Below are 27033 nucleotides of genomic sequence, written 5' to 3'. Positions count from 1 at the left end.
TAACAAAACCCAATACTGTTGGCATAAAAAAAGGGAAAATAAATAAATAAAATAAAGACCTTCCATTTGCAGAAATTTTGCTTTGAATGAGCTTTGCTCGTCGGAAGGAATTGCTCTCTGCTTCGATGGTGGGGTTTATATAGAAACGAAATCTTACTTTTTCCTGTTGGGCTTGACTGTGTTCGAGATCAACCGATTCAGTACGGTCTCCGTTTCTTGGTTGTCGGTTCTTCTTCTTCTTCTTCACAGGTTCTCACTCTTTATATTCTGTACTGTTTCTTGAATCAGCTTTGATGGAAGTCTTGCTGCCATATCCAGCTGAAAACAATGAAGCAGTGACTGTTGGAATTGATTGCTAGATTCTGGGGGCCCTGATGTTCGAAAATTTGCCTGTCTCGGACATCATAATCAGCTGCCGTCTAAGCTTTTGAGATAGAATATTCTTGTTTCCATGTTAAAGTAGATTTTCGAGTGGACTACTGTAAAAAAAAAATGTGATATTTTGTGCATTGGTGCTAAGAGATGGGGATGAGATTGCTGAGCTCACGTGTAGTTTTCTTGGATTTGCTATTCATTTGATACAGATCTTAAATGCCCCGCTGCAATTTTCAGGTCATAAATGCAGTTTCCTATCGGCATCAATATAGAGGTCATACGAAGCTGTGTGTTGGTAATGAGCTCGATATGAGGGGACGAGCTTTTACTTTGGCTCTGCAATGATACAGAAGACCTTGTGTAATTCAGAACCTATGGAGGAAGCAAGAGGCCCGAATTCTCGATCTAGTTTTGGGTTCGGGGAGTCCACCTCGGGGGGAAGGTTCACTTCGGAGGGTTATTCAAGTCGAACCTTTGGCTTATCCGAATTAAAGAAGAGAGGCCATGGGAGTCGTTCTTGGATAAAGATCGACCAGGATGGTAGCTCGAAGATTTTGGAGCTCGACAAGTCGAGCATAATGAGGCACTGCTCTCTGCCCGCGAGAGATCTTCGGCTCTTAGATCCTCTCTTCATTTATCCTTCCACGATACTGGGTCGAGAGAATGCCATTGTGGTCAGCCTCGAACAGATTAGGTGTATAATTACAGCAGACGAGGTTATACTGATGAATTCCCTCGATGGGCGTGTCATTCAGTATGAATCAGAATTGTGCAAACGTCTTCGAATGAACAAAGATCACAATGGTTGAGATTATCATGACCTGATTACTCTCTTTTACCTTTTCTGTGTTTTGGTATGCTAGGCAAATTTTTTCTTTGGCTTTCATCTATCGTTTTACCAAACCTATTACCTTGTCACTGCTGCTTTGTCACTCACTTTGTTTCCATAATTATTCAGTTTTACCAAACCTATTACCTTGTCACTGCTGCTTTGTCACTCACTTTGTTTCCATAATTATTCAGATGACCTGCCTTTCGAATTTAGAGCTCTGGAGCTGGCATTGGAGCTCACATGCATGTCTCTTGATGCTCAGGTGAGTGAAACCATTAAAGGATTTTTTTTCCCCTCGGAGTGGCTCCCATTTAATTATTCGTGTTAACTGCATATAAGGTCCTCGTTTCTCATACTTATTTTAGTAAAATCCCTTCTGAACACTTGATTGAAGTTGTTGGTCGTAGAAGATTGTGTTAGCAACCCACATCATAATTTCTTGTTCTGAAGAAAGTTACTAATCTTGGACATTAACATGGAAAGCTAGGGATTGTTTTCTCACTTTTTAGCCTACTTATTGTTTTCGCTGAAAGAGCAAGATGAAGCCGGATTGATTGCATAATGAGTTGGCTCATTGAATTGTCCATTTACGCTCTGATATCATATATGTAATCCTTGAATGGTTTTCTCTTGCCAAAACATCCTCAGGTGAAATTTTCGTTTGTGTGATTTGTGATAGGTGAAGGAACTGGAGTTGGAGATATATCCCATCCTCGATGAGCTAGCATCCTCTATTAACACTCTCAATCTAGAACGTGTCCGTAGACTCAAAGGCCACCTCCTTGCGTTGACTCAGCGTGTCCAGAAGGTAATGCTATTATTAAGAGTCTACCTGCTTCAGGAAAACGGTTTCCAGATTTTCACTTTAACATGTTTCTCAACTTGAAGAACAATGAAAAATGAGGCTAAAGGATGACATCTAATCGAAGTTTGCTAGATGTTTGTGATCCCATTTCTTATGAAGTGCAGCCAGGATGATTTCTACTCATTTTTAGGAAGGAAAGAAGAATAAGTTGGAAATTTAGATAATTTTTAAGAGTTTTGTGGGGTCCTTCAACTTCATGCCATGTGCGGTACTTTCAGGTCCGGGATGAGATTGAACACCTAATGGATGATGATGATGACATGGCAGAAATGTACCTCACAGAGAAGAAGCAGAGATTGGAGGCTTACTCAAGTGACCAATATGCCCAAACAGAATTCTCAGAAGGGGTGAGATCTGGTTCAAAGTCTGAACCTGTTTCTCCAGTTGGGTCGCTCAGTGGAACCCACAGGGGGCTGCAGAGGGCGTTCAGCAGTATCGTGAGTTCGAGCAGACATGAGAACATGCTGAGTTCCTCCAGCAGTGGGGAGAACATTGATCAGCTCGAGATGTTGCTCGAGGCTTACTTTGTTGTTATTGATAATACACTAAGTAAATTATCATCGGTGCGTCCTCTTTTGTCCTATGCATGATTTATAGGTCTGTTAGTCTTTCTTTCTTCAGTGACATGCTTGCACTATTTTTCACCATCTGAAAATTGGAGGGGTAAAATTTCTGCGATTCTTATACTTCATGATTTTCCATTATTTGCTTACTTTAAAGCACTTCCACGTAATTGGATCTCAGAAGGATCTATATTCATTGGAGAAGATGTTTGGCTGGAGTTTGTAGGTTCAAATTGTTTAGAGGTTGAGAGGATCTTTTTGCTTTTTGTCGAAGAGATCGAGCTTTGCATTTAGGAAATTTCAGTTATTGTGTAATTATTTGATGGTGTGATGCAAGTAGTAGGTCATGCTGAGTATTTTTCCTTTTCCCCAAATGATGCAGTTGAAGGAATATATTGATGACACCGAAGATCTAATTAACATCAAATTGGTAAGCAGCAATTTGACATCTCAAATTCCCATTTCTGATGCCGATCATTTATTGAGTTGCATTGACATATGTAAACCTGTGGATTTGTTTTGTGCTTTGCTGTGCCTGTGAACAGGGTAACGTTCAGAACCAGTTAATACAGTTCGAGTTGCTCCTGACGGCGGCAACATTTGTTGCTACGATCTTTGCTGTCGTTACAGGAATCTTTGGGATGAACTTCGAGACCTCAGTTTTCGATTACCCGTCTACATTCCATTGGGTTCTACTTGTAACGGGCTTTTTCTGTGTTGGATTATACCTCTGTTTTCTGTTTTATTTTCGGCATAAGAAGGTTTTCCCTTTGTAGAATTCCTTTTACCGGTATTCTTGTATGCAAAACAAATGGATATTCGAGTAGAGAAGCGTACTGAGAAAAATCATTATAGACGATCTTTTTCATGCATCTGACTCCTCTTTATATGCTCAATGTGACACCTGCAGAGTATTTTCTAGTCGAAAGGAAAGTTTCTATAAAGTTGGAGGAAAACCAACAATTTATTGAAAAGTACATATCATATATTCTTTTGCAGCAGTTGATCTGATTTTTCAGAGATGTTTCCTCATGATTTGCTCGACTAAATGCTTCCTTGACTCCTCGTCGTCACTTGATTCCCGACTTATTTGCATCCATTCTTCTACAGAAGTCGGTCCATAAGCCACAATGTTCAATCCACCAATTTCCTCATAGCCTCGTTATATGCACCAATAGCCTTTACCGGACAAGTTCATGATGAAGGGATGCTCGATTCCACTATTAGCACCGGTTGAACTCAAGGCCTTTCAAGTTCACCACTGGAGTCCCCATCCATGCTCCTAGATAGAGCGGAAAGCCTCCTCTGTGTACTCTCCAGGGCTGCCTCAAGTTCGAGGATCCTTGCTTCGAGCCTTAACTCGATGATTTCGTGGAGACGCAGAGTCAGCTCTCGTGGAGACACAACATAGTTTGCTGGCTGAGGTGGATCATCAGAGGCCTCAGAGGAGTCATGATCAGAGTTTGATGAAGCTTTGGGTCGTTGTGCGTCAGGCTTTTTGAGATTTAAGTCCTCTCGAATGATATCAATCTCCAAATCCGGATCGACCTGCTAATAGTTGCAGACATCATAACATGACATGTATTATCGACTAGAGAAATCAGGAAAAGAAGTTGTTTACAATAACTGAAGAGCACTTCTTTGTTTTGGATTCGCTGATTATCATACTTGTAGCAGCATAGTTACCTCAACAAGTTCGGATATATTATCCAAACTGGTCATTTCCATGTTCAGCTCCAACCTCTCGAGTTCGGCTTCAAGCTCTGCCTCGATCTTACTCATAGCCTCGGACTTCTCCACGTCTGGTCTTGGCTCATGGCGCTCATGATAAGAGGACCGCTCATTCGGCGTTCCGTTCCTCCCTGAACTTTCAGCAGAAGCAGCCTTCCAATCAATCTCCTTGACTATCAACTGATCCTTCATCTCGAGCTCTTCGTGCAAGTCTTTGACCAGGTTCTTGGCCTGCTCCAAATTTTCATGTAACTTCTCCACTTCTGTCCTGTTCGTAACAATGCTCGATGTCATCCCAATCATTAGCCCAAGGAAGAAGAGTAATCCATTGGATGACCCTGAGAGAATCGACAAATTACTCATCGGAAAATGCATGCGCTTGGTATGAGCATTATTCAGTAAAATCTATATCCAAATAACTCGTTGCCGGTGAACTGAACGAAGTAATGCAGAAGTATGAAGCACGTCACAAGTAAGTCGAACAATTACATTATTTTAACAGCAAAACAGTATTACCTTGTGAATGCATCAATTTATCAGGTGCCCTGACACCAGAAATGCTCGGTCTCGTAGAGCTCGCTTGCTCGACATTTTGCATTGATCTCATTGGCAGATCTGGCCGTATAGGCCTTGAAAGCCCTTCCTGGCTCTTCATCGCCATCTCGAAATCACTGCTGGCTCTGCTTATCAACCAGGTCCCATCAGTAACTAATAATGGCCTGACTGCTGATTCAGGGGGCAAACTGTATAATCTGAAGGCGCCGTCCTGGTCAATCCGAGCATGTCCATTGTAGAACTGGCCAATGAAGAAACTCTCAGAAGGATTTGATGGTCCAAATGGCTGGACTGAGTACAAATGTGGCATCATCATTCTGGAATGTCCATTATTCCTATTGAACCGACGAAAGGAGTATCCATCGTCTAACTCAGCATTCCAATCATAACTGTCCCAGAATTCTCGAGGATGCTCACATCCGGGACCAACAGATGTGTCGAACCTGTCTAGTGTAAGTGGGTTGCTATGGTCATAAAAACCGCTCGTAGTTGCATCTCCTGCCTCTCCATCATCACCATCCAAGCGATGGTGAATTAGTTCGTGGAAATTCTTAGCCAGAACATCGCCCAATTTACCTCCTCTTCTACGGGCTAATCGGCGTAAAGGGCAGGTCTGTTCCCTTATCTCTTTCAGCACGTTTACAAATTGAGGATGCCCATGAGGTGCCGACTCGAGCGAGTCGGAGTAGTCATCCTTTTCCCGGGATGGTAGATTTTGCTGCAAGTGCTTTGCTATGTACCCGGCACCAGTGGCTGCTGCAACGACCCATAAATCCATACCCTCTTGATTTAGAATGAGGCGAGCATCGCTGACGATGACATTAGCTGCCTTAACTTCCCGAACTCTAATCAAAACTCCAATACTTTCTTGCCAAGTTAGTCCCGAGGAATTCAACTAATTTTTCCTTCCCTGCCTTCCATTCCGATCACTGATGAGGTCTGTTGGACTTTTACCGAGCAGTGGATGCCCGGAACAGCACAAGAATCAGAACGAGCTCCTGTCTTCGAACTCAGATACCTGGGACCAGAATTAAACAATTTGTTCACTCGACTATGAACAAATCCATGTTGGTCGATTCACCTTTTCCAACGAGCAACCGAGAAAGATTCGAGCGGAAATTTTTCAGCAGACTGACTGAAAAAGAACGACATTCGGTCCTCAAGAACAACAACAACAACCAGACAGCTGAGAGAGAACACAAATCACAGAACCTTATATAATTCTTTGTGATTTGTACTTAAGAACTGCGTGGTCCTGAAGACATTGTCCTGTTCCTGGGCACATAAACCATGGGAAGGTCTTTTTGTTTTAAACGTTCAGCGCCTATGTGTGAGATTGTTCTGCTAGTAGATAGTTTTGGGCCACTCTATGGGATGTTGGGATTACAAGCCACCACCACCACAGAAAGGTTGCTCTTGGTAACATCACTAGCTCAATCGGTCTCGGACCCACAGGGTGCCGTGAGCTGTCTGATGCACGCGTTGAGAACATCGATACACATCTATTTCACATGATATCAGTGACATCGGGTAATTAGATTATCCGATCACACTATTCGAGTTCTGTTTTTCTGACAACCTCAAATCAATAATGATATGATAGATATTAAGACCAGGATCATAGTTGGGCGTCAGACTAAACTTTCTTGCAAAGGGAAAGAACAAAAGGGGCAGATCTTGTCTAACTTTTGATTTAATTATGATAATATGTAATTAACTCTGAAGGGTTTGGACTAGTAGTCAAAGAGAAACTCGTGTATCCATGCCATCCCAAATTCAAAACCCCTTGAAGCCACCGGAGCACCTTTAGCGCGATTACCCGCGTAGTGCCCCGTTGGGGATTCACGTAGCCTCGGGATTAATCAGGCGAAGCTCGGACACTCCGTATAAGGGAAAAGAAAAAAAAAAAAGATAACACGTAATTAATTAGTGGACGCGTTCTCATAATAAATCTGCATCTATTCAGCAAAGTAACTCGTTAATCGTAGCTATGTAGTCTACAAGCAAACCAAGAACTCGGAAAAGTAGCCCCTAATGATTTTTTCAAGACCAAGTCTTAAGTAAACAATCCTCGCCCTACCAATTCATGCTCAATTCCTCTTAAAGCCGTACATACACATATAACTTCTTTCTTTATCGATAGATCAGTCGCAGAACCTGCCAGACTAAGAATCGATCAAGAATGTATCATTTTTCTCGGAGATACGAAACATCTTGACTTGACAAAAAGTAAAAGCTTCCTGGAATTGCTGAAGCCCTTTGTTCCGCATTGAGCATTCAAAGAATCGCGAGCCCGATGCATGTCAAATGAGAAGCATAATCCCCCAGAGTAGGAATCCTGAGATTAAGAAGAGATCCATGTTTTTTCATTACACGATGGTAGCAGCAAACTAGATAAAATGAAGCGCAGGAACAGTTAACTGTACCTGCAGCACTGATTACAGTTTGAATTTTATGTCCGGGGGCTCCACTCCAAGCATAACCTGATAATTTTGGAGAAGAGAAAAAGACAAATAAATTTGAATTTACAGGCAGGAATATGATCAATAATGCAGGAAAGTGTAAGATCGTCAACCTCTTCCATAGCAGTTATTGGTGCTGTTCACACCATTGCGGCAAATGCAAGCAAAAGACTCGCCTAAACCTGAGAAGCCGCAGAACCCCCCGGTCGATTCACAGTCCTCGCACGAATCTGTGTAAGACGAATTATTATACTTCAAAGAAATGCCAAACTTCCACTTCATGGGGTTGCCCCGATCATCCCCAAAGCCATACACTGCAGAGTAGGATGAGCACTGCAGCTTCGGGACATCCAGTGAGTAACCACCGGAACTGAACCTTGTCGGGGACTCATAGACACAGCAGGTTGATGTGGGCCCATTCTGTTGGAGCCCGATATCAGTCACGGCCTTGCAAGAGTAGAGCCCCTTGCAGACCCGAGTGACCGACCCGGTGTCGCAGAGATTCTCATCAGGATCGAACACCGGGGATGTCCTGGAGCAACCGAGGAGGACGAAGATGTTGTCGTCCGTCAGAGTGAAGGGGCTCGCTCGGTCGAGGCTGAAGCTGCCAGAGTTCTGCATTGAGGAGCAGGTTGACATTAAAGGATCAGCAAGGATAAGTGTGCCGGCGGAGTAGTCGATGGAGGAAATGTCGTAAATTCCAGTGCCAGTGGAGAACTGGAGGGTGCCCGAGGAGGGGGAGGAGCTGCTGCTGCATCTCACGTGGCGGGAGAAGTCAGGGTGGCCACAGCCGAAGCCAGTGCCAAAGGGGAACTTAACGGGGATGGACCCGCAAGTGTCGTGGCACGTCCCATTAATCGGAACGATGGGGAGAGCGGCAGATACGGTCTCAGAGAAAAGAAGCAGAGGAAGAAGAAACGTGCAGATTGAAAGGTGTTGGAGCTGCGAAGATGACATTGGAGTGTACTGACTGTGAAAGGCTCTGAGGAGGGGGGAAGTGCAGAGAAGAAGAGAGAAACATACAATGTGAAGGCCAAAGGGTCACATTTGGAAAGGAGAGGGAGTCTACTTCTTTTCGGTGGGGGTGACCTTTTCAAAACCCTCAACAATTTTCTTTGCCCTTTTTATCAAAAGCAGAGCCCAAATGTGCGGGTTATAGCTAAAAGGCAGAGAAACTTTTTACCTGGAATTACTAATTGGACAGGCAAAAGCAAAGTTTGCATAATTTTAGCTAAAACCCTGTATTGAAAAAAAAAAAAAAAAAGGAACTTGTACATGTATCACATGATTTTTTCTTGAATATTATGCATCGGGTAACACGGAAAATCTTAAGAGGGCAGAAGCTCAACTGAAGAATCTGGTGTCATATCAAATATGAAAGTCGTTCTTACATTGATTCAACCATCGCCCGCTGTGAACAACTCGAAGACTAGGTTTCAAGTGAATTCCATTCCCTCAATGCACACAACTATTCCCGCTTAAGTGATATATTATTCATTCCCCGATAATGATACAGTCCATCAACATTTAAGACGGAACAAGACTCACCCATTCCGCAGTATCCGGCGATCCCGAGCTGCAAGCAGGGGAAATGGTAAATCTCATCGAGGTTGCCCAGGGTACTATCTATGCTCAGAGGCCTCAATTATAGGAGAAACCCCAAAGCCCCATTGAGCATAGTTCAGTGTGAACTGAATGAGAGTAACTCAAGCATTCAGACCAGCCCAATTCTTGAATGCAACGAGTGCCTCCATTTTCCTCATGTTCCTCTTTCTCAGCTTGTTCACTCTGAGTTTCTTATGCGTCTCCATAAATGCTTGCTTGTACCTCCACTTATCAACAAATATTTTCATCTCCTGAGCTTTCTCGACAACTTGCATCACTGCATCAAAAAAGCCGCCCTTTACCAGAGCATAAAGGAATGCATCGACCAAGCTGTGATCAAATTTGACTCCTTTGCTCGTTTCAGCTGAAACCTTTCGCTTGACCTCATTCCACAGCATCAGGACACCGAAATACTTCTCCGCAGCAACATAACCATTAATTAGGGATAAGTACGTCTGCCCATTGGGTTCAAACTGCAAGAACACCATCCTCCTGAAGGTCCTCCGAGCATCTTCTAACCTTCCAGCTTTGCAAAAGGCATGAATAATGGAGTTCCAGTCATGGGTGCCCACTTCGACTCGTGGGTCCTCAACAACCTCGTCTAAGTACGCTGCCATCAACTCAGGCCTGTGATTTTCCATTAAGCCGGTCATTATGGTCAAGTAACTTCCTTTCAAGTCCCGGACTCTCGTATCCCTCATGTCCCTGAACAGAGTAAAAGCAGACTGAAAATCTTGACATGACATGGATGCTTCTATGAGTGTATCGTAGCTCCCAGAGTCTAACTGAAGCCCCGAATTGCTAATGTCCATCACTAACTGAGTAGCCTCAGCTGTTCGATGTTCTTTACCATAGGCCTTTAGAATCGGCACATAGACACCGAGTCCCACTGAGCAACCCGAGATATTCATTTCATCGAGAATGCAGTGAGCTTTATCTGATTGGCCGAGATTAACACAAGCATTAATAAGGCCATACCCAATCGATCTGTCAACTGCAGTTGCCGTACTATCCAGCTTCTGAGATTCAATAATCAAACTAGCTAGTTCCTTGATGCCCCCTTTCTCAAGAAAGCCTTTAACCACTTCACTGTAAGTCTCTTCCCCAAAATTCACGCAAACCCCATCTCCTTCTCTTTGACAGCGTAGAATGGTATCGGTGACAGACTTCAAGTTGCCCACTTTAACATAACCATCGATCAAATGGCTGTAAAATACTCTGTCATCCGTAAGACCGAAACCATCCATCAAAATTTCGAGCTCAGAGATCTTGTCTTCAAGCCCCTTTAGAGCATACAGGTAACCAAGGGAACCCAAACTCGATTCGTCAGGCCTAATGCCCAAAACTGACATAGTCTCTACAACCTTCTCTGCATCAGTCACCGACTCAAGATATCGACAACAAGCCTCCATAGCTGCATTACATGCAGCCAAATCAGGCTTCATATATTCTAACTTCTCATCCAAAGCAACCCTACAAATCTCCTCGAAAACTCGCAAGAACGATACGAGATGCCCGCTCTTCTGGCTAATTTCGACGAGAACATTGCCCCACAATCCAAAGGGCACAAAGAACCTATTTTTTATCATAGACTTGATCAGGGCAAAAGCAGGGGCAGGCGTGTCAGCACATCTTATGGAGTCCAAGAGTGTAACGACAGTCCCAAAATCCACCAAGTTAGGCTTTTTCTCAATCAAATAGACCATAGACGCAAAAGCCCTCTTCAAATTGTGCGTGTCCCCAAGCGAGACAAGGTGGGCAATCAGGGCATTGGTGACGGACTTACTGGGGAAGTCGGAGTAGGAAGTCAGCGTCTTAAACGACTTCCAAGCTCCGTCGGTATCACTGGTGAGGACGGCTTTGTGGAGGGTGGTCTCGAGGGTGGACTTGAGCTCCGACGTCAGGGTCTTTGGGCGTCCCTGCTGCTCGGTTTGGAGGCCGCCGGATGTGGGGTCTGGCTGCGGCGGCTGCTTCTTGTGAGCGAATATGGAAGGCTGAAGGAAGGAATATAACGGCGGGGCACCGGCGGATGAGGCGGAAGAGGAGAAGGTTCTGTGGCGCCGGAGGCGGAGGTGGAGGTGGAGGTGGAGAGCGCTTCGGTGCATTCTTCGTTCATTCAGTCCAGACAGAGTGGGGCTCGTTCCATCTTCTGATGATGGTGGTCCGTCATGATTCGATCAGCTTCCAAATTTTGCTTCTCACGACCCATTTTCGAGCTGTTTTGGTCCGGGATGGTGTGCATCACGCTATTTGAACGGGATCGACTCATCGAAACTCTATCAACTTAAATTTTTTCTATTAATTATACTCAAATTAAAAATATTACTAAAAAAAAATAGATGCCCAGTCACTTAAATCAACTCAAATTAAATTGGTTCCGATAGGAACTTTTCCTATCTCCCCGTGTCCAAACTGATACAATCTATATGTATATATATATATATATATATTATAATTATATATATTATCAATACTATTATAAGCAATATTCATAAAAAATACTATTATATAAAATAAAAAATTATTCAATTTTTTAATGAATAAAATGATGGTCAATAATAATGATAATTATATTATCTTAGTATGCAATATTCGAGCTCTTGTGTTGCAAACTCATACCCAAACGCATACACAAGGTTAAAGCATATATGAGGAGGACATGTTTTATTTCCACTTAATCTCAGCACAATCAAAATTAGAGGTAGATATAAAAATGGTGTTGACTCAAGTGATGAGAGAATTCATTCATTTTTCATGAAGTAGAGTTCGAATTTTATCAAGAGCACAATCGAACCTCGAGATGTGTGCCAAGTCGAGCTAGATGGCTTGCTTGGATGAATATTCCAACAGTAAAACATTTAGTTTGGAACCACGTCATACAGAGATATGTTTGTCAGCTGATTTTAGCGTCACATACATCGGGGAGCTCCTTTGAGGTATGGTTATTTATTTTCTTCGTTAGATCACGAGATACTTTCAATCTATTAATTAAGAAAATTTCCGATTAAGATGGTCAACTTGCCCTGCCAGAGTCACAAAATACTCCAATGGGCCTCGAATTTGAAGTCATTGACACTGAATGGCCTGTTGGCTCTCCCTAAATCTGTGGACGACGAAAAACATGCGAAACACACACCGGTGAATGGATCCAAGATAGAACGGGCGTAGGCCCAATTTTGGTGGATTTAGCAATTAATTTAGGCCCAATTGGGCTAACACTTAAATATACTCTATGTATTTGCTTTTTGAAAAGCAAATATATAAAGCATCATATCTATGAAAAATATGATGTAATTATTTTTTTGAAAAACAAATATGTTCTTACTTGATTTGTTTTATCTAGATCATCTAATAAAATATTTATATTTACAAAAAATTCAAAAATCGAGATAATAATGACTAGTCAAATAAATCGATATTTATATGTTTTAAAATTTAAAAAATAGTTTTCCAAAAAGTGCTCAAAATACTAAGAATATAAAGTCTGATTTCACGAATCTATATTTTTATGTTTTAAAATTTCTAAAAATAAAAAAATTCATTTTTAAAGAATGATCATGAAATTGAGAGAGTAAAATATTTCTCAAAGCCATATCGGTCACAATTAATGTGTGGTACTTCCACTATTTATAATGTATATATAATATAATATAGATTATATATCATATTTATAAAAAAATATAATCTAATTTTATTTTTGAAAGCATATATATAACACATCGTTTACATAATATGATATCTTTTTAAAAAGCAAATATTATCTTACATGATTTTATTTATTTGGATATTTTAATAAAATAATTTTATATAAGAAAAGGTTGTTAAGTAAAAAATTTTATTTGTCACAATATAATTTCTAAAAAAAATTAAAATTGAGAAAATAATGACTAGTCTTATAAAACTATATTTATATGCTATAAAAAATTTAAAAGTTCAAACAACCAAAAAAATAACGACTAATCCTAGAAATCTACATCAATATGTTTTAAAAATTCTAAAAATTAAAATTAAAAATAAAAAAAATCATTTTTAAAGATATCTCAAAAAATCGTGAAAGTAACGACATGTCTCGGAAATCTATGTTTGTATAATTAAAAAAATGAAAAATTCAAAATATTATGCAATGGAAGATATTAGTGGGCCCAGTTAGGTGACCTCAAAACGCTCGGTTGTTGAATAAAATATTTTTTTTTTGTTTTTCTTAAATTTTTAGAATAATTTTGTTTTAAGTTTAAAAAGACAGTTTATGACATATAGCATAGAATATTTTGCTAATTTTCTGACAAGATATTGCTAGTTACATAATATATTCAATAAATTAACAAAATTTTTGAACTATTAAAATTGAACCATATTTTTTGATAGGATATAAATATTGCATATTTTTTTAAAATTTCTCGAATGGATTCTGTTATCTACATAATATTTCATAATCTTGAAATTTTTATTTACGATAAAAATAATATCTAATTCCATCAAATATTAATATTTAAAAATATATATATATATATATATATTAAAATACATATACATATATGTATATTTCTTTAGACGAGAAAACAATCTTTAATATAGTTTTTACGATATTTATTGATTGTAAATTATGATTTTCTTTTTTTTAATAACTCTCGGCAATGATATTATATAATATAATATATTATTATATATTATAACATATATTGTATACATTATATTATATTATATATATAAGATATTGATTGCTAGTCCCTTTCTTGGACCAGCTGGCGAGTGGGGGAGCTTTCTCACTCGCCCTTTAAAAAAAAATCAAAAATTTCTCCTTTTTAAATTATTTTTAAGCTCTAGCCCCCCTCAGTTTTGCAATTCTATAAATTTTATATATAATAAATTTATCAAAATTTCAACTTTTGCCTCTTAATAAACACAAATCCTCCCCCTAAATTACTTTATTATTTGACTTTTGCCCCAAAAATTTTCTTATAAGTCCTACTAATATATAAAAGTTTTTAACTTGCTCCCCCTGAGCATTATTTTTGTCTTCGCCGCTGCCATCGTGAAAACGATTTTCATTTTTTTTCCCTTTTTATTATTTATAAATTCGACCTAAACAATGTTACATAATTCGATAGAACCATCATGAAAACCGTCCGGTCTTTATGATCCATCGGCGCATTCATGAATGCTTTACTTTTTGCTAATTCTAATTTTTCTAATCCCTTCTTTGTATTGGAAATCCGACTCATCAGCGCCCTTGCGACAGCTTTAATTGTTCTTAGTTCTCATTTTCAATCCCTTTCTTAGTATTTGAAAATGGCCCCAGTTAGTGTTGAATTTCCATGGACTTATACGGAACTGAGTCCATATTCACTGAAAAACTCAAATTAATAAGTGTTGATACATAAATCTCATATAAATCCATAGTTATTCTTTCATTTTTTCTATGTGGGATTTTATGATTCCCAACAATTAGAATAAACTTGTGTTCGAAAAATTCGCAAGTGGTAGTTGATTCAGTAGTATCTTTTATTATGCTCTATTCTCCGTGTTTGTGTCTCGGTACCATGTTCGCGATGATCAATGTTTGTAATAAATATAGCTAAGTAATATCAGTTTTCGTCTGGTATGATCATTTTTATTGAGTAGGTCTTTAATTCCGGGGTCTGAGAATCCCGATATTTATCCTTGTTTCATGTTCTGGTATGGATGATCAAAAAGGGAACACTAGGTAGGATTGAATAGCAACTATCGGATACTTGTAAATCATACGGGGACAGTCGATCAGTACGAGACTCATCTCAGCTATCCATCCATCGGCACCAACCAACAGCGTTACTATGGTGGCCGTTAGAGAGCAACACGAGACGAGGTAAAACGGAGAAAATGACTCATGACACGAATGAGGACATAATCTCGATTACTCATGACTCGAATAGGGACATACATACTCTCGATTAGGACAACGAGGGCCGCACTAAAGGCAAATTACGCTGATGATTGGCAGCTTGTCTATACGAGGTTGAAAATGTGAAGTCAAGTTCAAGTTCCATCCTACTGTAACTAATTGATTGTTTTAAATGAGCTTCGTTCCTTGAATGATATTCTCACTTCGTGCATAAGCTCACTATAAGATGATAACGTGCTCCTACTGTAACCAACCCGCCCCAAACCGATCCGAATCTTCAGGTTTTTTTATAATTCGGCTCGGTTCTAGGGTCAGTTTACTTTTTATAGCTTGGATTTAGATACAGTTTTTTTTCGGGTTTCATGGTTGAAAACCCGTTTGCCCCAAACCGACCCGAATTTATGTTGTTTGCATGATTTTGTGTTTGATAAAACTTTGACCCTTATAGACCCTTTTAGTTTTATCTAGTAATAGTGATGCTATTACGGTATATGGAGTTTTAATTATCTCAGTGAAGTTATTGTTATACTTTTGTGTGATTAATCTAAAATTATCTTATTTGTGTTTTTTAATGAGTTTGTTTAAATCTTTGTTGAATTCGTGTTACCCGAGAATCGATTTGAAAAACCTGATTAGTGAAGGGTTATTTTTCTTTTTGATTTGGATTCAGTTCTCGAGGATAATTTTTAAAATAAACAACCCGACCACTTCGGATCCCCAAAATTTTTTTCCATGCCCGCACCGAACAGCCGCGTGCACAGCCCTACTGAGAATATCCATAATTTTACTGAAAATATAGTATGTCTATATTACAAATAGGAGAAAAGAGAATGTTGGTGTAAAATTCTATTGCCAATTTGCCCATATCAAAATAACGTAATCAATTACTAGCCACTAAAATTATGGTCAAAATAATAATTTACATAATCTTTAACTATGTGGCAACTGTCATTTCCGCAATATACTCCCTCTCCCTTTCTCTGTCTCTGGCATTCTTATCTCGTGTTTGTTCATTATAATCTTTCGGTAATGCTTTGTTTATTTGGTTATGCTTTGACTGCAGTAGATTCCTCGGCCCTCAAGAAAAGTTGGTTGCTTTCAATTTCTTCTTATTTGTTAATTAGTTGGTTACTTTAAGATTATACACACACACACACATATATACTGACAGTGGTTATCTAAGTGATTAAATTTAAATAAAGAAATCATAAATAAAATTTATGTATTATATATATTTTATTTGTTCTTAGATACCCATAATCTCTTCTATTTTTTTAATATTACTTATAATCTTTGAGTTATGCTCTGTTTTTGTTATTATTATGCTTTGATTGCTTTAGATTCCCATGCTATAATTAGAAAAGTTGGTTGCTTTGATATTCCTTTTTATTTCTTAATTCTGACTAAGGCAGCCTAAAGAGAATATTTAATTTCTTCTTCTTCTTCTTCTTCTTCTTCTTATTATTATTATTATTAATTGGGAACCTAAATTTATCATTCATTCACGTGCTTTATTTTGAATTTTCTTCTATTGCTTTAATGTTCTGTATCATTCAGGGACTGGTCACTCTTTGTATCGATCTTCAAATATCATATTCATGGCATTTCACAAAATTTATAAACATCTTGGACCACGTATGGGTTGTCACGCTAAGCTCAAGCCACTATCGACACGGTCCAACTCAAGTCCTTTTTCTTCGAGTCATCTTGCCGGTCGGTCTTTGTCTCTGAGCTTTCCTGCAATGCCTATAAAATAATCTAACAAGATGCAGTAGACACTGCAGAAGCACAACTTTGTGCATATGAAGAAACAGAACTTCAGGCATCACACATTGATGACATATTAAATAGCAATCCCAGAGTTGCAGAAGATCAAATTTATGGGAGACTAGTTAAATAACTGAAATTTATTACGCGTTGCCTATAACACCCCAAAATCCCACATTTATGGGAGAAAAGTTAGTAAAGTAATTAATAAAGACCCATCTATGGGATTACTAGTAATTTGGGCTTAGGCATTTTGGGTCGGTGGTTAGGCCCCTTGATAAGTTTCTGGGCCAATTCCGTAGATTGGGTCGGCAGTGCACCAGCCGGAAGTGTCAGAATTAAGTGCTATGCGGACAAAGTGCTACGCCTCTAGAATTAAGTGCTATATGGACAAAGTGTTACACTTCTAGAATCGGAAAATCAAAATTAGGAAAGGGTATAAATCAATGAGGGCGCACTGTTTGCAGAGCATTCCGAGGCGGAAAACCAAAATTAGGAAAGGGGTATGAATCGAGGAAGGAAAAAAAAGAAAACAAGAAAGAGGCCAAATTGAACGAGAACTAACATAAAATAAAACAAGAAAGAGGCCAAACTGGGGCACTCCGCACTCTTGGACGGAGGTATATTCTAAGGATGGGAATGTGATGCTGCAACTTGTTGAAGAAGGATGGGAATGTGATGCTGCAACTTGTTGAGGAGAAGCATGTGAGAGGCTCGAAAGTTTATTAAGTGCCAGGTACCAAAGCTGCGGGAAAGAAATCTCAACACTTGCTTCGCTATCATTTGCAGCTATTACTTGTCTGATCGCTTTGCAGTCTCTTATGGTCATACTGGCCAGTTTCGGCAGAGCTCGAGCTGCTGAAGGCGTCATCAAGTACATTTCCCAAGCTCGAGCTGCTCTCAACTTCCCAAGCGCCTTTGAATACTTTTCGCCATTGGAATATCCATCTTTATATGAAATTATAGTTCCCTCGGGACCGAGCGCTTCATCTAGGAATATCTCCTCATACGAACAAGTACACAGAACAAGAAATTCTGTTTCTAGATCTGGGAACCTGTCGAGAAGGAATCTGGATGGAAAACCAGCTGATCCCTCCCGAATTGATGCCAAGGAAAGTATTTTGAGGTTGCGGAAGATATCATCGGGAAAATCCCTATCCATTATCGTAAAAACATCCTCACTACCCAAACCCAATGACTCCAAGTTGGGGATCACCATCAATAATTCAGGGCGAGTAATGAACAGCTCCAAGTGACATGAGATAAGTACCGAAAAAAAATAAAAAGCCTTGACTGCGCACTGTTGTAGAATTACCTGAGTTCATTAGCCTCATATCCCTGGTAAATCATGTGACTTAGTTCATTCTTACTAGCTAGCTAGATTTCCCAGCTTCTTATAGATTAAAGATCAGTATACATAGCTGTGCAGACAATAACTGTTCAATGGATAAGAGGGCTTGTTGAGAATCAGTATCATCTTCTTCACTTCTTGGTCGTAATTCAGATGCAAATATCTTCAGTTTGCCACACTCATATGCAGATAAATTCTTCAACAATGACCACTCCATACTATAGTTAATAGGGAAAAGTCTCTTCAGGTTTGGCAATATCCTGAATTTCAATGAGATTAGCCGTGGAAAAAGGAGCTGATCCTCAGGAGGAAGAGTTTCATCTTCTTCTATTACTTCTCCTCCCGCGATGAGTTCCTCCAGCACCGCGCAATCATAGATGTCAATCTCCTGAAGCTGCAACAGACCTATGGCCACAGTCTTCCGCTTGTAGTGTCTCCAGCCTGAGGAAGCTTCCGATGACGTTAGATTGGAAGATAGCTGGCAGATTTTTGCAATCCATGACACTCAGTGAGTTCAGTTTGCAAAAGGAACCTGAAGGAAGCTCATCATCCCACAGCTTCTGCAGATTCCCCAAACTCTGAAGATATATTTTTTCCAATCTTGGCAATTCAACCTGTGTGAATTCCATCTAAATTTATTAAAGTAAAACAAACATATCTTTATTTTAACAATTACATAAACTGCATAATAGTATTCAATCAGTAGAGAAGGTTCCGTGTTAATTGTGATGCATGGGGACTTAATACCATGTTATTGACAATTTTAATTCCTATAGTCTTATAAAATCTGATATTTACACACACACACAAAATAAGGAAGATAAAAGGAAGTTATCATTTCTTAACAGAACTTGTGATGAAAGGAAAAAGATTAAAGAAGAGACCTTCTCATCGAAAAGAGGTTGGGAGAGAGTTCCTACAGTTGCTGCTGGACTAAAATCATCTTCAAATCTCCGATTCAACTTCATCAACTCATGATTGCTTGTTGTTGCAGGCCTCATGATAAATGTCTTCAAATTATTACATTGATCAATATAAAGATATTCTAGGGAGGGAAAATCAAATGTACAACTTCCTGAAGAGAAACTAATCAGACTTTCAAGGCTCCACAACTGCAAGACTTTTAGACGGGGGAAGGAGATGGGCTCCAATGTGTCATGCCCACCCCCTCTGTCACCATCGGCAACAACTTCCAGCATGTTGTTGCTCTTACCCAAAGTCAATGACTTTAGTTTCAGAAGATTTCTAGCTGTGGCAAACGGTAGGAAATAAGTGAGGCTGTGACATCCTTTAAAAAAGATTTTCTCCAAGTTAGGAAAACCCACAAGTGCATGGGAGTCGTAATCCAACACGTGTTTCGACTTGGGTAGATCATCCAACAGCAAGTCTTCTAATTCATGGAGCATCACCGCAGCAGGGTTGTACTTCTTCTTTTTGGCAATAGCAGCAACAGCTATTTCAAATATTAATTCGACCGAGGGACAGCTGTGTATTGCAGGTGTTTTTAGATTATTCTGGAACCTCTCTACCAAAGCTGATGGGAAAACGGCAGTCAGGTTTTTGCAGTCTCTGACATGAGTGTATCTGAGCTGGCGAAAGGAGGATGGCTCGGAAATCAATTCTTCATTGTGCCATATGGTTTTGAAGCTGTCCATTGAAACAAGCCCAAGTCCTCCAAGCTTGGGAGCAGCACCTGTTGTGTCTCATGAGAAGAGACAAAAAAAATCATGTTTTCCATATGCTTAATATCTGTAAGCGTGAAATTGTAAGCATACTTAATGAAAGTTTTTGCATATTATTCTTAAAAAATTCACTAGAGGCAAGGGCTTAGCTGCATTATAAAATTAGATTGCAGAGAACTCACTGATCAACATCAACAGCCAGCCCCGATATACACTAGTCTTTTCTACCCCAACATGGATTAGACTTTCTAAGCAAAGTTAACAGTTCAACCAGGCATCTTTTGTCACCTTTTGACTGAAGAAGGACAGAGAAGCCATAACTGCCGCATTCTCCTCACTCAGATGGTCGCCCCCTTCACTTGGCATTGAGTATTCTTGCATAGAGAATGCCCTCATTTTCAGGTATTCTTCAATCGCCAACTTTTTCAAAAGAGGAAAACTGATTGAGTACTTTCCATGTGCAACAGTTGCCAAACAGGACATTTTCTTAAGAACTACGGAGGATAAAGATTGAAAAACGAGAGTATCCATCAGTTGTCCTTCCTCTTCCTCCATAATAATGATGGCCTCCATCATCACCCATTCAGCAATTTCCATTTCTTTGATCTGCTCGAGAGCTTTTGCGGCAGACAAAGGAAAGAGATAACTCAAGCCGTTACATTTCGTGACCTTCAGCGAATGCAAGTTTCGCAGTTGAAACGCTCCCTTAGGATTGCCATTCCACATGCACCTGAAATCAAGCAAATCAACTAATTCCATTTCACGCAACTGTAGGAGTATTCTGACATTTGCATTAAGGTTCAGCTCCTCCAGGTCAAAAACTTGTTTCACTATCATGCAACTTTCAATAGTTAATGCTTCCAAATTCTTACTCTTTATTAGTGAACGGGAATCGAAAATGCTAGAGAGGTTCCCACAATCCTTCAGCACTAGAGCTCGTAAATTTTCTTGCTCCAGCAATGTGTCCCTCCACCATATCTCATCCAACTTGGGTAGTTGGGATAATTCCAAGGCCTCCAAGGAGGGGAGCGAGATCTGAAATCCATTAAATAATAATAATAATAATAATCATCATCATCATCATCATCATCATTTCGAAATTATTTGTATAAAAAATCGTGTGGTCATAACATCAAAATATGATGCATGTAAATCTATTACGCCCAAAGTGTCTTAAGAACCCAATATCCCCTTCACAATTTCTTTGCATGTAACAACTTATTGACTTGGGAAAAAAAATATTATAAACGTATAGAAATTAAAATGAACATGCTCAAGCATAAATAACTTTACCGACTTACGGGACATCCACTAGGAAGAGCCATTGAAGCGCCTATATCATCCTCTGGCGTAATCTCTGAAATGATCCCTGCTGATAGAAGTGATGGATTATATACATTGTTGCCCAAGCTCGTAATCTCTGGTAGGCTCTGTAGTGTTAACCGGCGTAAATTAGGCATCTCAACTTTCGCATTCCCCATCGCTTCATCTTCATATCCACAACAATCTCCCTAAACGTTTCACATGCGCTTATGTCTATCTCTTCAAGTTGTGAGAAGCACTTCATCAAGGAATGGCAGAACAAATTCTTAAGCTTTCCACATTTTTTGACCTTTATAACTTTCAGTTTGCTGAAGGATTTGAGAGCAAGATGGCCATGACAGATCTTTTCCAAGTTAACCAAGTTCTCAAGAATTAATGATTCCAACATAGGGAAAGCAGAGCATGGCAGCCATTTTGTTGAGCGAATAACATATTGGACTAAGGGACTGTTCTGCACGTGAAGATGCTTCAACTCTTGAAACCCTTCTAGGCTCAACTCATGAATGCTTTTCTGTATTCCTCTCAATTCATCTAAATACAAGTCACGAGTCCTCGGGAGAGTAACCTGAAGCCACTTTTCCAGGAGAGTTTTTCGTGAGTCCAGCATGAGCTTCAAAGTTCTTGATTCTTTATGGTTGCTGGACCAATCCCAAGCATCACCTACAAGTATTCTGTAATTGAACAGATTTCTAAGTGGCAGGTCCTCCAGGAGCAAGGTGGCATCCGGGATAAGAATGCCTAAACTCCTTGGTTTAGGCATATTATTCAGCTCGATAAGCCAGGCATTGCTCTGTTCTGTTGCTCCCTCATTCTCCCAGTTGGTGAAACTATTTTCCATCTTCAACTCTTCTAACCGAGCTAAGCTTTTGAGCACACCGGGTTCAATCTTCTCGAGCTTTGATTAAGGGCACAAGTTTAATATTCTCAGCGCACTTAATTGTGTTATTTCCTTTGGTAAGCGAGTAATGCCAGAACCCCTAAAGGTCAGAACCTGTAGTTGTTTTAGTTTCAAAATGACGGTGATATCATCCAGGTCGGTCGACCAATCAAGACACAAGGTTCTAAGGTTTTCTAAGAATTGCATGGATGAAGGTAACGAACTAAAGGATAAACTGGAGAAATCCAAAACCCCAAGTTCACCCATACCTTCAAAAAATGAATTTGGGACTTTGGAAGAATTGTTTTCCGCTAAAAATATAAACATCTTCAGCTCTTGACATTGCAATCCCGTGGGAAGCTCAGGAACATCAACACAAGGTATGGATATTACGCTACTATGCTTGATCTTTTCCCTTGGCAATTCCTCCAATCTATAGTCATCATTAATCACCAATATTTGCTAATCTCTTCACGTAATAGTGATGGCTACTTCACGAACTATGTCATGAATCCGGACATAATCACTGTCGTCATCTTCTAGTAAAAGTGAGGAAGCTTGAAGGCTACGGATCAACACATTTAGTCTCTCTCTTGCTCCTTTCATGATGGGGACACCTTCAAGAAGGCCCAAACCCACAGTATATTAGAGTATAACATCAAGCAGTATACGTCCTTGGCCCAATAAAAAAAAGATGAGGAACATATTTTGAAGTTCGTCACCTTCTAAGTTGTTGTAACTCAGCTCTAGACTTGAATAAACATCCTTCGATCAGCTGAGTTGCTCCAATGCATCCTCCCACTGAGGGTGGTTGGTATTCTTCAACGTAGTTGCAAGCGCCTTAAGCAGAAGGGGATAACCGATGCATTTCTCAACCACTTCCTCTGCTATGGGTTTTACCTTGGGATCATCTACTATGTCGCCCACCATCTTTCTGAATAACTTCCATGGTTAGTGTCTTTTAAACCTTCAACCTGAAAGTTTCGTTGTGAAACCATTTTACTATATAACCATCTTGGCTTCTAGACGTGAGCAGCAATTTGACTCCCTTCATGTGAGGAATTCCCACCTCTTCCAGGTGAAGCTCTTTCCAGAGATCATCCAAGATTACGAGGACCTTTTTGTTCTGAGACTGAGATTTTTCTAACCTACTCCTCAGTTGGAATCCTCTTCCATGGACACTTTCGGCTTTGAACATTAAACCCAACATGTCCGAGATTTCTCCCTGAATTCTCTTCACATTCGGATTCACGGATACTGTCGCCATTGCTACCTCATCAAACAGCTTCTCCGCACTAACACGATTCACAACTTGTTTCATTAGTGTGGACTTACCTACACCTCTTGGGCCATGAACTCCGACCACACTAATGTTAGCATCCACAAGAGATTCCACGACAAGCTTCAAGAGAGAAGTCCTCGAATCAAACACACATTACAAGAAATTTTGTATGTTGTGACAAATTCTATTGCTACAAAAGAAGTTTTATTATAAGAAAAGTATATTGAGATAAGATATTAAATTACACTAAATAAAGTCTCATAATACAAATACTCAATATGTATGTAGATACATATATATTTATATGTCTACACATATCTTCAATATTATATAAGCGTTAAAAACCAAGTATAGCCATAATAACTAACATATATGTATATACATACTTAATATGCATGTACATACATACTTAATTTGTATATTGCGATAAGAATGTTAAATTACACTAAATAAAATCTCATAGTGCACATATTTAATATGTATGTAGATACATATATATTTAAATGTATACACTATCTTCAATAATGTGTGAGCGCCACAAATCAAGTATTCCCATAATAATTAACATATATGTATATACATATTTTCATACATTGTGACACAAATTATATATCGTTTTCATCACGAAAATAAGTTTATCACCATAAATTATAAGATGTTGTGACCAAACATTATTATGTCATGATATACTTATTAGGACGAGCTTATTTTAGTAAGACCCGTAACAAGTTATCTGCTATTTTCGTGGTAAGAAATCTTATTTTTTATTGTAAAACTCCTTAGTTTAGCCATATTATTCAGCTCGGTAAGCCTGGCATTGCTTTGTTTTGTTGCTCCCTCATTATCCCATTTGGTGAAACTATTTTCCATCTTCAACTCTTTTAACCGAGCTAAGCTTTTAAGCACACTGGGTTCAATCTTCTCAAGCTTTGGGTAGTGATTCGAGTTTAATATTCTCAGCTCACTTAATTGTGATATTTCTTTTTGTAAGCAAGTAATGCCAAAACCCCTAAAGGTCATGACCTGTAGTTGTTTTATTTTCCCAATGACGGTGATATCATCCAAGTCGGACGACCAATCAAGACACAAGGTTCTATGGTTTTCTAAGAATATCATGGATGAAGGTAACGAACTAAAGGATAAACTGGAGAAACCCAAAACTCGAAGTTCACCCATACCTTCAAAAAATGAATTTGGGACTTTGGAAGAATTATTATCCGCAAAAAATATAAACATCTTAAGTTCTAGACATTGCAATCCTGTGGGAAGCTCGAAAACATCAACCCAAGGCATGGATATTATGCTACTCTGCTTGATCTTTTCCCTTGGCAATTCCTCCAATCTGTAGTCATTATTAATCACCAATATGTGCCGATTCATTGACGCAATAGTGATGGCTTCTTCATGAACTATGTCATGAATCAGGACATAATCACTGTCGTCATCTTCTAGTGAAAGTGAGGAAGCTTGAAGGCTATGGAGCAACACATTTAGTCTCTCACTTGCTCTTTTCATTGTGGGGACACCTTCAAGAAGGCCCAAACCCACAATGTGTTCCAGTATAATATTGAGCAATATATGTCATTGGCCCAATAAAAAAAAGATGAGGAACATATTTTGAAGTTCGTCACCTTCTAAGTTGTTGTAACTCAGCTCTAGACTTGAATAAACATCCTTCGATCAGCTGAGTTGCTCCAATGCATCCTCCCACTGAGAGTGGTTGTTATTCCTCAACGTAGTTGCAAGCGCCTTTAGCAGAAAGGGATAACCAATGCATTTCTCAACTTCCTCTGCTATGGGTTTCACCTTGGGATCATCTGCTATGTCGTCCACTGACGCAGCGTAAACGCGAACAATCTGTCACAGATCCGTTGATTCTGCAGAATACCGAAACTACGACCTTCAATTCCCTATTGATTTTTCGAATTCCTAGGAAATCGGCATCCAACTTGAATCGAGTCCGAGAATGAGCGAAAGAGCACAGTAGCTCCAAAACTTTATTGATGATCAAAAAAACTGTCCTTAGTCATAGGGGTTACAACGCTTAAATAAGGTAACCGAAATTGTAACGAAAGATATAAACTTTCTAAAAATTGTAAAAAGGCCAAAATAACATAAAAATTGTCTGTTTAAGGCCCTAAATGATGAAATTCAGCCTAAATCTCGTCTTTTCACGGCCAAATCGTGAGTTGTGCTCCGGAGGCCGTTTCATTCGAGACAGGGTCGTCAAAACCTGTTTTTCTCAAGGTGCCGATTAGCCACTTCTTCTGCCACATCATTCTCACCTGGGTGGAGAGAATTCGCCCTCGAATCGTCATCGTCTGAGCTATCACCTGCGTAAGGAATCGAGTACTTCACATTAAACACATCAGCAGTTCGGACGTAGCTGGGAAGTTTAAGCCGATTTTCCTTACCAAAAGCTTGTTGTACTCCCCAGTAGGAAAATGATACTTAGTAAGAACAGCCCATACAAAAACACCCACTTCAAATTCCACAGAGCGTTGCTTCTTATCCGCAGCTTATTTATACTTAGCGTTGGCTGCTGTCAAGTGGTCATACATAACTTGATTGATCTCTTGCAAGCTATACACAAAATCTGTTGCCTTACCATGAACTTTAGATTGGTTAGGCAAAGGAATTAAATCCAAAGGACTCTTGGAAACAATAGCATACATAACCTGGAAAGGACTAAAGCCCGTGCTACGATTGACAGCGTGATTATGGATGAATTCAGCTTGGCACAACTTGAGGTCCTAACTCTTCACATGCTCTCCCACCAAACTTCGTAGCAGATTACCCAGGGACCGGTTTCATGACTTTAGTTTGCCCATCGATTTGAGGATGATAAGCACTACTGAATTGCAGTTGTGTATCCACCATCTTCCCTAAGTTGCGGTAAAAGTGGCTAAGGAACCGGGTATTCCGATCAGAAACAATGAACTTCGATAAACCATGAAGACAATACACCTCGCGAAAGTACAGTTGGGCCACTCGAATAGCATCTGTCGTCTTCTTGCAAGGGATAAAATGTATCATCTTAGAAAATCGATTAACGACAACATAGATGGAGTCATTACCTCGCCGTGTTCACGGTAAACCCAACACAAAATCCATGCTAACATCCTCCCAAGGCCGAGATGGAATTAGTAATGGCATATATAACCCAACATTGGTAGCCATCCCTTTGAACACGTTGCAAACTCGACACCTTTGCATGTACTTCTTCACCTCTTTACGTATGGTTGGCCAAAAATACGAGCCATGCACTAACTGTAATGTCCGATCTTGCCCAACATGGCCTTCTCCATGAAATTCCTTAATAATTTGCACACGGACACTGTAATATGGGATACATAATTGATTGCCCTTGAACAGAAACCCATCATACAGCAAAAATTCTGATTTCTCTCCAGCACGAATTTTCCCCAAAACATTAAAGAATAAGAATCAATTTCAAGCAAATCATGAAGACAATCAAAACCAGGTACCTCAATACGCATGTTGGCCAAGAAATTGCTCTTGCGACTCAATGCGTCAGCCTCCTGATTTGTCACCCCCGCTTTGTGCTTCACCGCGAAGGTAAAACACTGTAAGTAAGCAATCCATGAGGCATGTCACAGAGACACCTTATTCTGGTGGTGTAGGTATTTAAATGCCTCGTGGTCAATAAAAAGCATGAACTCCCGATGGAACAAATAATGCCGCCAATGCTTGACTGCTTGCACCACCGCATAGAATTCCACATCATAGGTGCTGTAATTTAACTTGGCTTCAAACAGCTTCTCACTAAAATATGCGATAGGCTTGTGGTTTTGGTTTAAGACTGCTCCAATGCCCACTTTAGAAACATCACTGTGTAATTCAAAAGGGTTGGGCAAAATC

General features: G+C 39.6%; 5 protein-coding genes across 9 annotated transcripts; 1 reads left to right on the top strand and 4 right to left on the bottom strand.

The window, feature by feature from the left end:
• Positions 1-52: 52 nt before the first annotated feature.
• On the top strand, positions 53-3509 carry LOC116198491 (magnesium transporter MRS2-5). Of its 4 annotated transcripts, none has more exons than XM_031528650.1 (7): positions 53-200; positions 289-1179; positions 1399-1469; positions 1887-2015; positions 2291-2635; positions 3018-3065; positions 3181-3509. In XM_031528650.1, the coding sequence occupies exons 2-7, from the start codon at positions 717-719 to the stop codon at positions 3409-3411; spliced, it is 1287 nt and encodes a 428-aa protein (XP_031384510.1). In that variant the 5' UTR covers positions 53-200; positions 289-716; the 3' UTR covers positions 3412-3509. The 4 variants fall into 4 exon arrangements, with proteins under 4 accessions (XP_031384510.1, XP_031384512.1, XP_031384509.1 ...); XM_031528652.1 differs by having other exon boundaries at positions 66-200; positions 613-1179; XM_031528649.1 differs by having other exon boundaries at positions 68-249; positions 613-1179.
• Positions 3497-6264, bottom strand: LOC116198489. Of its 2 annotated transcripts, none has more exons than XM_031528647.1 (3): positions 4883-6264; positions 4322-4704; positions 3497-4186 (listed from the first exon to the last, which is right to left on the bottom strand). In XM_031528647.1, the coding sequence occupies exons 1-3, from the start codon at positions 5697-5699 to the stop codon at positions 3875-3877; spliced, it is 1512 nt and encodes a 503-aa protein (XP_031384507.1). In that variant the 5' UTR covers positions 5700-6264; the 3' UTR covers positions 3497-3874. The 2 variants fall into 2 exon arrangements, with proteins under 2 accessions (XP_031384507.1, XP_031384508.1); XM_031528648.1 differs by having other exon boundaries at positions 3497-4183; positions 4883-6263.
• A 601-nt stretch (positions 6265-6865) lies between these two features.
• On the bottom strand, positions 6866-8571 carry LOC116198492 (wall-associated receptor kinase-like 1). The gene is made up of 3 exons (XM_031528654.1): positions 7497-8571; positions 7348-7404; positions 6866-7259 (listed from the first exon to the last, which is right to left on the bottom strand). Exons 1-3 carry the CDS (start codon positions 8338-8340, stop codon positions 7225-7227), a joined length of 936 nt encoding a protein of 311 aa, XP_031384514.1. The 5' UTR covers positions 8341-8571; the 3' UTR covers positions 6866-7224.
• A 156-nt stretch (positions 8572-8727) lies between these two features.
• Positions 8728-11234, bottom strand: LOC116198488 (pentatricopeptide repeat-containing protein At1g69290). Its single transcript, XM_031528646.1, has one exon. It carries the CDS (start codon positions 11091-11093, stop codon positions 9090-9092), a length of 2004 nt encoding a protein of 667 aa, XP_031384506.1. The 5' UTR covers positions 11094-11234; the 3' UTR covers positions 8728-9089.
• A 6796-nt stretch (positions 11235-18030) lies between these two features.
• LOC116200606 lies at positions 18031-24666 on the bottom strand. Its single transcript, XM_031531439.1, has 10 exons — positions 24330-24666; positions 24175-24254; positions 22881-23271; positions 22362-22486; positions 21558-21887; positions 20971-21180; positions 19933-20704; positions 18872-19680; positions 18520-18601; positions 18031-18428 (listed from the first exon to the last, which is right to left on the bottom strand). Exons 1-10 carry the CDS (start codon positions 24664-24666, stop codon positions 18031-18033), a joined length of 3534 nt encoding a protein of 1177 aa, XP_031387299.1.
• Between the last annotated feature and the right edge of the window lie 2367 nt (positions 24667-27033).

This window comes from Punica granatum, chromosome 3 (genome assembly GCF_007655135.1).
Source record: "Punica granatum isolate Tunisia-2019 chromosome 3, ASM765513v2, whole genome shotgun sequence".
NCBI classification, from domain to species: Eukaryota; Viridiplantae; Streptophyta; class Magnoliopsida; order Myrtales; family Lythraceae; genus Punica; species Punica granatum.
The sequence above is the reverse complement of the archived record's forward strand: the minus strand, read 5'-3'. Positions and strand labels throughout refer to the sequence as shown.

Bases quoted from the DNA above. Each gene is read 5' to 3' on its own strand.
- LOC116198492 (XM_031528654.1), bottom strand. From the start codon at position 8,340: ATGTCATCTTCGCAGCTCCAACACCTTTCAATCTGCACGTTTCTTCTT. The intron at 7,405-7,496 runs GTTGACGATCTT...CAAAATTATCAG, and splicing joins CAATAACTGCTATGGAAGAG to GTTATGCTTGGAGTGGAGCC. The intron at 7,260-7,347 runs GTACAGTTAACT...TCTTAATCTCAG, and splicing joins AACTGTAATCAGTGCTGCAG to GATTCCTACTCTGGGGGATT.
- LOC116198489 (XM_031528647.1), bottom strand. From the start codon at position 5,699: ATGGATTTATGGGTCGTTGCAGCAGCCACTGGTGCCGGGTACATAGCA. The intron at 4,705-4,882 runs GTAATACTGTTT...CGATTCTCTCAG, and splicing joins TAAATTGATGCATTCACAAG to GGTCATCCAATGGATTACTC. The intron at 4,187-4,321 runs GTAACTATGCTG...TGCAACTATTAG, and splicing joins ATATATCCGAACTTGTTGAG to CAGGTCGATCCGGATTTGGA.
- LOC116198491 (XM_031528650.1), top strand. From the start codon at position 717: ATGATACAGAAGACCTTGTGTAATTCAGAACCTATGGAGGAAGCAAGA. The intron at 1,470-1,886 runs GTGAGTGAAACC...GATTTGTGATAG, and splicing joins GCATGTCTCTTGATGCTCAG to GTGAAGGAACTGGAGTTGGA. The intron at 3,066-3,180 runs GTAAGCAGCAAT...GCCTGTGAACAG, and splicing joins ATCTAATTAACATCAAATTG to GGTAACGTTCAGAACCAGTT.
- LOC116198488 (XM_031528646.1), bottom strand. From the start codon at position 11,093: ATGCACCGAAGCGCTCTCCACCTCCACCTCCACCTCCGCCTCCGGCGC.
- LOC116200606 (XM_031531439.1), bottom strand. From the start codon at position 24,666: ATGAAAAGAGCAAGTGAGAGACTAAATGTGTTGCTCCATAGCCTTCAA. The intron at 20,705-20,970 runs GTAAGTCGGTAA...AATGGATTTCAG, and splicing joins CTCTTCCTAGTGGATGTCCC to ATCTCGCTCCCCTCCTTGGA. The intron at 19,681-19,932 runs GTTAACTTTGCT...GAGACACAACAG, and splicing joins AAAAGATGCCTGGTTGAACT to GTGCTGCTCCCAAGCTTGGA.